The sequence below is a fragment of the Anopheles coluzzii genome, chromosome X, assembly GCF_943734685.1.
Source record: "Anopheles coluzzii chromosome X, AcolN3, whole genome shotgun sequence".
Taxonomy (NCBI): domain Eukaryota; kingdom Metazoa; phylum Arthropoda; class Insecta; order Diptera; family Culicidae; genus Anopheles; species Anopheles coluzzii.
In genome coordinates this window covers 11,385,345-11,396,534 of record NC_064669.1, presented here as the reverse complement: position 1 = coordinate 11,396,534, position 11,190 = coordinate 11,385,345, and the positions used below count along the sequence as shown (strand labels likewise).

General features: G+C 48.9%; 2 protein-coding genes across 2 annotated transcripts; one reads left to right on the top strand and one right to left on the bottom strand.

Annotated features, from left to right (window-relative positions):
* Positions 1-462: 462 nt before the first annotated feature.
* LOC120955236 (regulator of telomere elongation helicase 1 homolog) lies at positions 463-3,942 on the top strand. The gene is made up of 4 exons (XM_040375927.2): positions 463-875; positions 943-1,803; positions 1,878-3,705; positions 3,800-3,942. The coding sequence occupies exons 1-4, from the start codon at positions 678-680 to the stop codon at positions 3,886-3,888; spliced, it is 2,976 nt and encodes a 991-aa protein (XP_040231861.2). The 5' UTR covers positions 463-677; the 3' UTR covers positions 3,889-3,942.
* A 3,352-nt stretch (positions 3,943-7,294) lies between these two features.
* On the bottom strand, positions 7,295-10,183 carry LOC120953787 (T-complex protein 11-like protein 1). Its single transcript, XM_049605577.1, has 3 exons — positions 10,141-10,183; positions 9,208-9,274; positions 7,295-9,105 (listed from the first exon to the last, which is right to left on the bottom strand). Exons 2-3 carry the CDS (start codon positions 9,222-9,224, stop codon positions 7,614-7,616), a joined length of 1,509 nt encoding a protein of 502 aa, XP_049461534.1. The 5' UTR covers positions 9,225-9,274; positions 10,141-10,183; the 3' UTR covers positions 7,295-7,613.
* Between the last annotated feature and the right edge of the window lie 1,007 nt (positions 10,184-11,190).

The following is an 11,190-nucleotide window of genomic DNA, read 5'->3' as shown; positions in this document are numbered from 1 at the left end:
TATCGAGTACTAATCAAGCAGATATGGGAAAACAATATCGAGCAAATGTCACTTGGGTATTAGGGTTATGAGCCCATTCGAGCAGATTTGACTCATTACCCTTCTCCTTTTTAGTTTGTTTTGTTTTACCTCTTGAAAATAAAGTAATACAGTATGTTTTTAATTACAATGATTTTATTTCATCATATTTGTTTAAATATTCCTTGTTTTTCCTAGCATACCACAACATCTCGAAATCTACCCAAAATATATTAACTTCGTTGACCGAGCTCGTACTCGAATGAAAACCCCTCGCTTTTTTGCATAGCCGCTTGAGCTCACAAAACCGCTCGAAACTGCTTGACGGGCACAGCGCCAAACTATCGCCCACCTCTAGTAATACACCTTGGTCGGAGCACGGAATCGGTTGTGCAATGTGAACGACTTGTTCATTGGGCAGAGCACCTAATGTTTATAGGAAAAGCTTGTAAATACAGCACATGTCAACAGGTCATTGAAAAGAGCGCGCTTCGCTGTCTTGTTTTCATTTTCGCCGAAACGTTTCCGAAAGATGTTTTGCACCGCTTCTCGGCCCGGCGTGCGTTAATGCGTTGCGAGTGAATATTCTCTCCAAGCGCGGCTCAGCCGCAGTCGAGTCAGTGGTTCAGCTGTGGTAGGGGCGCCCCCAAACATACATCATGCCGGAGTACATGATCAACGGTATTCCGGTGAACTTTCCGTTCGAGCCGTACGAGCTGCAGAAGAACTACATGGCCAAGGTGATCGAGTGTTTGCAGAACAAAACGAACGGTGTGCTGGAGTCGCCGACCGGCACCGGCAAAACGCTCAGCCTGCTGTGCTCCTCCATGGCCTGGTTGCTGCACATGAAGCCAAAGGTAAGCCGGTACAGGAAAATACTTGTCACAGCTTGTGCCATTCATGCTTTGTCGCACACACCCACAGCAACCGAAGCACCGAATGGAGACGATCGACACACTGCCAGAGCCCCCGGAGCTGAGCAACGCGAAACATGCCGCCCTCGATCCGGAACAGGCGCTTGCCCTGCAGCAGCAGAAGGCCAACGCGAAGATGAAGATCATCTACGCGTCCCGCACCCACTCGCAGCTGTCCCAGGCGATGCAGGAGCTGAAGAACACCAGCTACCTGTTCGTGCGCTCCATCATCCTGGGGTCGCGCGACCAGCTCTGCATACACCCGGACATCTCGAAGCAGGAAAACAACGCGATCAAGACGGTGCTGTGCCGGGAGTCGGTGAAGGCCCGCAACTGCTCTTTCTACAACCGCGTCGAGACGGCGAAGGACCGGCCGGACGTGGCGACCGTGCCCGTGATGGACATCGAGGATCTGGTGACGGTCGGCCGCAAGCTAAAGGCGTGCCCGTACTATCTGTCCAAGGAGCTGGTCGAGCAGGCGGACGTCATCTTCATGCCGTACAACTATCTGCTCGATCCGAAGGCGCGCAAATCGAACGGGCTCAGCCTGCAGAACACCGTGATCATACTGGACGAGGCGCACAACGTAGAGAAGATGTGCGAGGAGGTCGGTTCGGCCCTGCTCCGGTCGTCCGACATTGCGCTCGCGATCGAGGACACGTCCGCCGTCATCAAGTCGATGATGGACGGGGGCGGTGCCTGGACCGGCGACGGGGAAAAGCAGCTCGAGCTCACGCTGGACGATCTGGTGCTGCTGAAAGAGATTCTGCTCGGCGTGGAGAAAGCGGTGGACGACATTCCGATCCTGTTCTCGCAGGGCGGCACCACCCATCCGGGCACGTACATATTCGATCTGCTGGAGAAGGCGAACGTAAGTGCATTGGTGTTTTTTAATTGTTTTTTTTACTTGATTTTTCGCTTCCCTTTTCCGCCCCGCTCCGGCAGATCAAGTTCGGCAACATTAACGTGGTACTGCAGGTGATGAACTCGCTCATCACGCACATCACCACCGAGAAGACGGGCGGCTTCATGCGGCGCGGTGCCGGTTTGCAGTCGATGGTGGACTTTCTTGAGGTGGTGTTCGCTAGCAGCGGGCCCGAGTACCGCCAGGCGGTCGAGAAGTGTTTCCGCGTGCACATCGAGCCGGAGGAACCCAAGCAGTTGGCCAAGGGTGGCGTGAAGCGGGCGGACGGCTGGACGGCGACCAAGCAGCCACTCAAGGCGCCGGTCAAGTCCACCTCGAAGGTGATCAACTTCTGGTGCTTCAATCCCGGGTTCGGCATGCGGCAGCTGGTGGACAGTGGGACGCGCAGCATCATACTGACGAGCGGCACGCTCGCCCCGCTCAAGCCGTTCATCAGCGAGCTCAGCCTGCCGGTGGCGGTCAGCCTGGAGAACCCGCACATCATCGACCGCAGCCAGGTGTACGTGAAGGTGATCACGCACGGGCCGGACCGGTTCGAGCTGAACTCGAGCTTCAAGAACCGGTCCAACCCGGAGTACATCGCGTCGCTCGGCCGTACCGCACTGTCGCTCTGCCCCATCATCCCGGGCGGGCTGCTCATCTTCTTTCCCTCCTACCCGCTGCTGAACAAGTGCAGCGAGGAGTGGCAAGCGTCCGGCATCTGGGGGCAGATCAGCCGCCTCAAGCAGATCTTCGTGGAGCCGCGCGGCAAGGACCAGTTCACCACGACCATGGCGGAGTACTACGCGCAGGTGCGCGACCCGGCCAGCCGCGGTGCCATCTTTATGGCCGTGTGCCGCGGCAAGGTGTCCGAGGGGCTGGACTTTGCCGACGCGAACGGGCGCGCGGTCATGATCACGGGCCTGCCGTTCCCGCCGATGATGGACGCGCGGGTGGTGCTGAAGAAGCAGTACCTCGACACGAACCGGACGCGCGAGAACGAGCTCATCACCGGCAACGACTGGTACTCACTGGAGGCGTCCCGCGCCGTCAACCAGGCGATCGGGCGCGTCATTCGCCACAAGGACGACTACGGCGCGATACTGCTGTGCGATTCGCGCTTCCAGAACGCCCGCCAGCAGGCGCAGCTGTCGACCTGGATACACAGCCACCTGCGGGAGAGCAGCGCCGTGCCGAACTTCGGCACGGTGGTCGGCGAGATGTCACGCTTCTTCCGCCACATGAGCACGGCGAGCCTGCCGGCCCGGGTGCGGGACGTGTGCGCCGTAAAGGACGAGCCGGCGGAGGCGGCGAAGGAGGAGCCGGGCAAGGGGAAGCGGTTCGCTACCGCCGTCAAGGGTGGCGGGATCAACACGTTTGCGGAAAAGTTTCGGCTGAGCGAGTATCTGCCAGACTCGATGAAAGTGAACCCCCACTCGCGAAGCACCAAGTCGGCGGGCGACGATGCGGAGGCTGGCGGCAGCGGGCTGGTGACGCTGTACAAGCGCGAACGAAACGATGGCGAGGGGCCGCCACCGTCGGCCGGTGCGTTTGAAGCGACGCGCAAGAGGCGAAAAATTGTGATCGTCCCGCAGCCTCTCGTTAAACGCGAGGATACGGAGGACGGGGAGAACGTGCTGCTGCCGGTGAAGCAGGAGCCGGATGTGGCGGCCGCTGCCAACGTAAAGCGCGTTGCGCCGGAGAATCGGGTGGACTTTTTGCGCGAGGTCAAGTGTTCGCTAAGCGCGGGAAGCTATAAAACGTTCCTACAGTCGCTCGCCGTGTACAACAGGAATAGCGATTTTGTGCTGTTTATTAAGCAGCTGTGCTCCTGCTTCAACAAACCACACTTGCACTACCTATTGCTGGGTAAGTATAGACAATACGCATCGATTTTTAAGGGAAGATACGAAAATGTATGTTTGCTTTTTGTTCAACCTATGCGTTTTTCTTTTCTTTTCAGCGATGCGGCGATTCATCAAGCAAGAACATACGCTTGAATTCGATACGATCATAGAGAAAATTGAAGCCCGATTCTTCAGCGACATGTAATGTAAGTTAGTTTTTTGTAAAAATACATGGATATTGGAATCCTACCGAACTTTATTTGAACGATTCAACAGAACATTTGATTCTGAAAGAAACTCTCTATCTAATAAGAAAATATGGTGATATTCTATATATCTGGTGATGGTGGTATGGTTTTTGTCGTTGAAATTATCCAGTGAATTAACCCTATTCCAGGCTACCCGGCTAGCCAAATCGATTTTGATTGCTTATTTCTCTGATGCTAAGAATCCGATTGACTTGATTTGGATTGTGTGTGTAACCAACCGTACGAGGGCGGTTAACCACAGCCACATGTCTAAGAAATTTTTCGTATCCTGTTTTAGAATATTTGAGGCAATACCCCTATTCCAGACAACCGGGCTACCTCAAAGCCAGCGACTTTGGAGGCTTATAACTTTTGAATGCGATATCCAATATCGATGCAATACTCTGAAGAAAATTGAATAAACTAATTCAGTTCCTATAGCTTTACATATATTGGTTGAACTCATTACCGTTTTTATGTTAAAGCTTTTCAAAGTTGAATATGTTTTTTTAATGGATTATTTTAATACTTTAAAAAAATTTCACTTTTTTTAGAAAGATACCAGCATCAAATAAAATTTAAGCACAGTGTTCAAATTCTGTCTTTTTACAATGTACATTCAATGTAACTTATAAATAGAGACCAATTTATGAAGTTTTGCACTTGTCGCAATACAATTTTATACAATTGTTATGGCATGTGTGTTGTAACAGGTTTTATTCAAATAGAAACGGCTTTATCTTTATTCTATGGAAACGATTTGCGAAATTATAGTGAAATCGTTTAGCTAAGATTGAGTATTTAGCCATCGAAGCAGTTCGTAACGTGGCTCGGAAGTATAGTAAAGTGGTTTAAATTTAAACTCAACAACAAATTTGAACGTAAACCTCTGAGCCCTGCGAATCATAATCTTGACCGTAAGATCGTGCGATCCACAGAAAGAGTGCGCGATGTAGACAATTGGTTCCAATTCCCAAGGATCCCGAAGATCAACTGAACAAACTATGACTAAACCATTTTTTTTTTTGCAAGACAAACGATAGCGTGTGGTTAAATAAATCTCAGAAACTGTGACAGATCATAATAAGTAACATAAAAATGAGAAGGAAAAAAAGGTTGATATGCTCAATTATTAAATCATAATTTAATAAGAGCTACATTTGGCCCGATTACAGGGTAATGTAAGATAGTTTCGAGGGTAGTTCATAACTTTACGATGCTTGCAGCAAATTTTTGAAAAGGCAAGGCAACGGATTCCAGGTGACAGTTAATTCCAAGGGATGCATTAAGAGAAGCTGATTCAGAATGCATACCGAGCCTGGAACTAATCCCAAACCCATGTATGTATATCCAAGTCTATATATGAATTTTTACAGAACTCATTTTAGTGCTGGGACTGATTGAAATCCCATATAGGTGTTTAAATTAGATCCTGATCTGATCCTACGCCCTTACCGGTCTTTTAACTGATCCTGATATCATACCAGTTATGAAATTGATCCTGACACCATACCGCAGTGCTCTCCAACCTTTTCAGGATCACGGACCACTTGGCTTTGAAAACAGATTAGCCGCGGCCCACATATATTAAGAGCATATATTTTGGGGACTTGGTTCAATGCTTTTTTTTATCATAAATATGTTTAAATCTTATTGTAGACATATCTTTTGAAAAAAAAAACCTAATTTTGGGTAACAAAATTGCTCGATACGTAGTGCAATAAGCTTTTTTCATAAAAAAAAATCAATTCTTTCGCGGAATTCTTCTGGTAACGACACGGACAACAAGTTGGAGACCACTGCCAGACCGGGCCTGGAATATATCTTGCCTGTACTGAAATTGCTCCAAAAACCATACTGGTCCTAGCATTGATCCCAAACCCATACCAGCACTTGAACACTGAAACCAAAACGGTCCTGGAACTGATCCTGACACAAATATCCTAACAAATATTAGGCAATTGTATGGAAAAAAATCCCGAAACACAACGCAAAAGCGATCGAATATAGAATTCTGACCGTAACTTGTATCATTCTTTCCTTTCTTCTCAAAAACTCAAAACTAAGTCGGCGTTACGAAATCTATTTCCGAAGCGGTTGCCATTGTATGGCTGGTAAACTATGCAAAAAGCATCCCAGCTACCGCTGCAAAGTCACGCTGATCAGCCTTTACTAGAATTTTATTATAGAGATATCTCTTTCTACATGTTGATCCATCAAATTTTGATTTTAACAATGTTTCAATGATTGCCTTTAACTCATTCTCAAACATATCAGTACTTAATTATCCGTTGCAGAAAACGGAAATATTTTTCTTCAAAGCAGTCAAACCATCGTTTGCAATCCATTTCCCGCTGTGATTTTGCTACCGAGAACGACTGGCTTGAATCGATTCTGGAATCGAAAGAACGTGTAAACGATTTAATGTAAAAAAATACTGTTTTATTTCTATGGAAACGTTGGAACCGGTTTTAAATGCGTGGTCGTTTAGTTGCAAAGAGAAACGTTTGTTTCCATGGCAGTAGTTGAACTTGACATTGAGACATCCATTGCAGGAATTGCAGGAAAATAATCTGCCTCTGTCTGTTTGGTCTAGTGGTGGGAGCTCGGAATCGGTCCTACCCGTTTTCGATTCCGTGTTCGGAACCAATTCCGGAGCCGATTCCGATGCTGGAATCGATTCTGATTCTGGTGTTGACTCCGGAATAGATACCGGGATCCGAATCGGCCTCCGGAGACATGGATGGGAGGCTGCAGCCAGGGACCGAGCATCCTGGATTATTCGCATCCTGGATCGTTTACAAGTAAATATTGATTCTTGCCAATTCTTCTTCCGGAGTAAATTTTGATTCAGAAACCAATTCTGGTGCCGATTCCGAAAACTGACTTCGGACCTAGTATCCGGAATCGATTCCAAAAACAAAAATCGGAACTAGTCGGAATCGATTCCGACGAAATCTCCATTTTTCCCATCACTAGTTTGGTCGTTGCCGGTCTCGTAGTACAGTCGTCAACTCGTACGACTTAACAACATGCCCGTCATGGGTTCAATCCCCAAATAGACCGTGTCGCCATACGTAGGACTGACTATCCTGCTATGGGGGGGAATCAATTTGTCACTGAAAGCCAAGCCCATAAGTGGTACAGGCAGGCCTTGACCGAAAACGGTTGTTGAGCCAAAGAAGAAGAAGAAGTTTGGTCGTTGATGGGCCACAGAATGACCGTTGATACTTAGCGCAAAGATCGCAAGCTGTCCACAAAGTGCGTTGTAACAAAGAACAAATCAGCAGAAACTTCCCTTCAACCAACTTGGCAAAAAATAATAAATAAATACATTAAAAAATAATAATGGAAACCGTACAGTTACAATTCACAAAAGTTTTTTTTTATTTACATTATATATATGTATGTATGGTTACAGTAGATGCATCCGCATTAAATACATCGTATCACAACTAACGAAAGCTCATTTCAAATGAAACAGAAAAAAATAATACTTACAAGGGGAAATGGTGTTAACGAAACAGCAGTATGACTAAATTCACTGCCAATAGATACGTTTATTGACATCGATGACAGATAAACTGGAGATGTAGTATTAAGGTAGATCCTATTAATCATTAGTACAAAAAAGGGGGATCGCACAAATTATAGTAAAGTAACTAACCTAGGCGGGATGTGCCTAGACCACCTCCTGCATGGATTGTAAATAGAAATTGCCATACACCTCAAAGTTGTGCGAGACAATCCGCTTGAACTGGCCGGCCAGCTGGACCGTCTCGTCGCGGTAGTCCCGGAAGCAGACGGGAAAGGGCACGTGCTCCTCCCGCTCGGTCAGCAGCAGCTCGCGCATGTACTGCATCATCTTGCGCCAGACGACGCTGTACACGGTCATGGTGCGGTCGATGCGCAGTATCTGAGTCTTCAGTGCCTGCTTCGCCGCATCCGGCACGGCCGATCCGCTCGGCTCGTCGGCGTGCGCCGACACGCAGTCGAGCACCTGCACGCAGAGGCTTTCCAGCAGCTCCTGCAGCTCCACCTTGCCCGGATAGTCGGCGCTGAGGATGGCCAGCTTGGCCGCCAGATCGCACCGCCTCGGATGGTTGGCCAGCGTCGGCACGGTGGCGCAGGTCAGCTGCATCACGGTGGCGCACACGCTCAGCCGCATCGCCTGCTCCTTCAGCTGCACCACGCGCTCCAAATCCAGCTTGAGCAGCTCCGGGAACGGGTGGTCCGCGCCCGGCTGGATCAGCTCCTGGTACGCATCGATGTAGTAGTCCGGCATGACCACGTCCGTCAGCCGCACGGTGCGCACGGTCGTTGCGGACACGCCATTGTTGCCGCCGGCAGCGCCCTCCTCGGACGGCCGCTCCCGGCCGGCGGGATTGTTGCGCTGCAGCCACGCCATGGTGGCGGGGAACTGGTTGCCGCAGAGGGTCTGCAGCTCGGCGAACTTCTTGCGCTCGTAGTCGACCGAGTAGCGCACGAACTGGGCGCGCGTCGACGCGAGCACAAAGTTGGCCATGTCGAGCTTCATCTTGTCCAGCACCTCCATGATGCCGCGCAGCTGCGCGATCGGGTCCGGCTCGCGCTTGAGCGCCGCGATCTCGGCGTCCCGCGCCGGACAGCACGCCATGCCCATGATCTTGATGATGAACTGTGCGTTGTGCTCCAGCACCGCGGCGCCGTGCTCGTCCGCCAGCTGGCGGATGTTGTGCTCGTCCAGCACGACCAGGATCGCGTCCAGCGCCCGGTCATTGTTGCCGCGGAGCAGCGACTTGAACGTCTCCTTGATGTCCAGCAGCAGCTGTATCACCATCGTGTAGCAGGGCGGCTGCTGGGCCAGCAGCTCGCGCATCAGATTCCAGTACGCATCCTTCACCGTCTTCTGCACGACGTAGCCCACCGAGCCCGGGGAGGTCGGCTTCAGCTGGAACTTCTCGTTGATCGCTATCTCGTGCACGAGCGCCATGTCTTCCAGCGACCGCTCCAGGTCGGACAGGCGGACAAACTTTTCCGGCTCGTCGTCCGTCGCCGGCATGACGAAGCCAATGTCCTGCGCGTTCTCACTGTTCAGGCTCGCGTCTTCCATCAGCTTTGTCACCATGTCGAGGAGCAATTTCTTCTTGTCATCTTCGGTGGAGAGTTCCTCCTTTTTCATGCGAGCGTCACGTCTGCAAGGAAAGAGGGGACACCACACACACACACACACACACCACAGATATATAGCCTTATTGTAGTAGCAAACTTTGTTGGTGCGAAAATGACGCTCTTACCCTGTATTATCAGGCATTGTGTCGCGACGAGAACCACCAATTCGTTCAGCAATGATGACGGAAATAGCTAGATGCGCAAAGAACGAGAAACATTTCAAAAAATAAATATTACAAAATTATGCACTGTACCAGCAACAGATGAGAAGGAGGCGTTACGGCGTTCATCCGTTCTCTATCGCTTGATTTGGAACAGGTCGTTAGCTTTATGTGGCGGCATGTTGCTTAAGTAAAATACATTTTTACGAAGATACGCATGGATTTCGAAACGAAAAACTAAAACTGCATTTTATTTTACGTTACATAACGTACAGTTCCCGATTCGAATGCGACCACAGCTGAGCTTTATTGTGCTGCAACCATCCGTTACAGGCAAGTAAGCGCACCCACTCCCCACCTTCTCCCCCCGGTTGCTTTGTTTTTCCGTGGCGATGTTGCAATTATGAACCGTGCGCGGGGATTACAACACAACTGAAAGTGTTTTATTTTTAAATATTTTACTCCAACTTTACGGTTTGAGCGATCAGGAGACGAGAGAGTGTTGTATGCTGTATTATTTGATTTTTTTTTTTTTTTTGCAATATATCTCTCGCCTTACTGCTTGTACTGGAAATTAAATTAAACAAATAGCACTAACAAATCGAACTTGCATGTTTGCCTGCCCAGTCTGGGGCTGATTGATTTGCGTTGCCATGGATACGGGCACGACAAAATGGAGCACAAAGCTCTTCATACTTTTTTGCGCCCCGTATACCCCCATAAAAGGCAAATATACCAGAGACATTGAGTTTTGTTCTGCACTCTCTTGCGCTTTTGGAGCAGCCAAACATCACCAGCGCCAGTGGAATCATCGAACGATTGCATATTGATTGTAGTGACTGCAATATGGAAGCGCGTAATGTTTACCACTTCCTGCAAAAGTTTTAAAACACAAACCCGTCCGCAGCTGGACTTCACGCCCGTCACAACATGTTGATTTTCAAATAATGCGTATTTAGCTGCGCAACACAAACAAAGGGACAAAACAGAGAGCAATGAACGAAAGAAGAAAAAAAACATGTTTCGAAAGGCAATTGCACCCTTACAGAAAACATGAACCACCTATTAGCGTAGTTGTCTCCCCTCCCGGGACCCAAGAGAGAGAGAGCTTTCGTAGTTTTTGGCAGCGAAAATAGAAACTGGGGCTAGTATTGGGACACACTTTTCAATGTAGTACGACGCACTACTGGCTAACGCATATATGCCTCTCGCAGCTGATGTTGACCAACAAAGACTTCCTCTTTTCCGTAATTGGCTTTCTCACCTGCTACACACTGCAAATTCCACTAATACACACACGCACGGGCACGACCGTCCTTCGGGCGCTGCTGGTTGTTTGAAACTAACACTTGCGAAGTTTTTGTCGCCCGTTTATATAGGAATAGAGTTTTTGAGAGGTGGGGGGGTTCGTTCTCAAAACAATTCAACGTGACGTTTGACGTCTATGGGCGCAGCCAGACGCACCGAAATCCACACCGGTACGAAAACGAAATGGCATTCAAAAAATAACGCTTGTTGATGAAAATAAATGAAAAACTCAAGTAAAATTTTGTGTTAAATTGATGTCGGCAGTAGAAGACTAACAGCAATTTAGTTAGGCTTTCGCTGCACTGACGGGTGGACCAAAAAAAGAGTGTTACAATGCGTTATATTTCAGCTATAAATTGTTTTGTTACACTGCTTCTTGACGACCAACTTTTGTACCGCGACACATTTTCTGCGAGCTCTTTGTTCTAAAACAACATCTCAGTTTTAAAACAAAATCAAAGGCAACCGTGATTGTCGCAGGTTTGTGAATTTTTCACAGAAAGACAACGCTCGCGTTTCGCGACATTACGATCGAAGTAAACAATACATTCGTGCTAAAACAAGGACGGTTGGACAGATAGAAAGTGTCGCCAAAAATTGTCGCGGAAGATTTTTTGGGTTATCATCGGATGCGGCGTC

Coding starts and splice junctions, on each gene's coding strand:
- LOC120955236 (XM_040375927.2), top strand. CDS start 678: ATGCCGGAGTACATGATCAACGGTATTCCGGTGAACTTTCCGTTCGAG. Junction 1,804..1,877: donor ATCTGCTGGAGAAGGCGAAC/GTAAGTGCATTG, acceptor CCGCTCCGGCAG/ATCAAGTTCGGCAACATTAA. Junction 3,706..3,799: donor CTTGCACTACCTATTGCTGG/GTAAGTATAGAC, acceptor TTTTCTTTTCAG/CGATGCGGCGATTCATCAAG.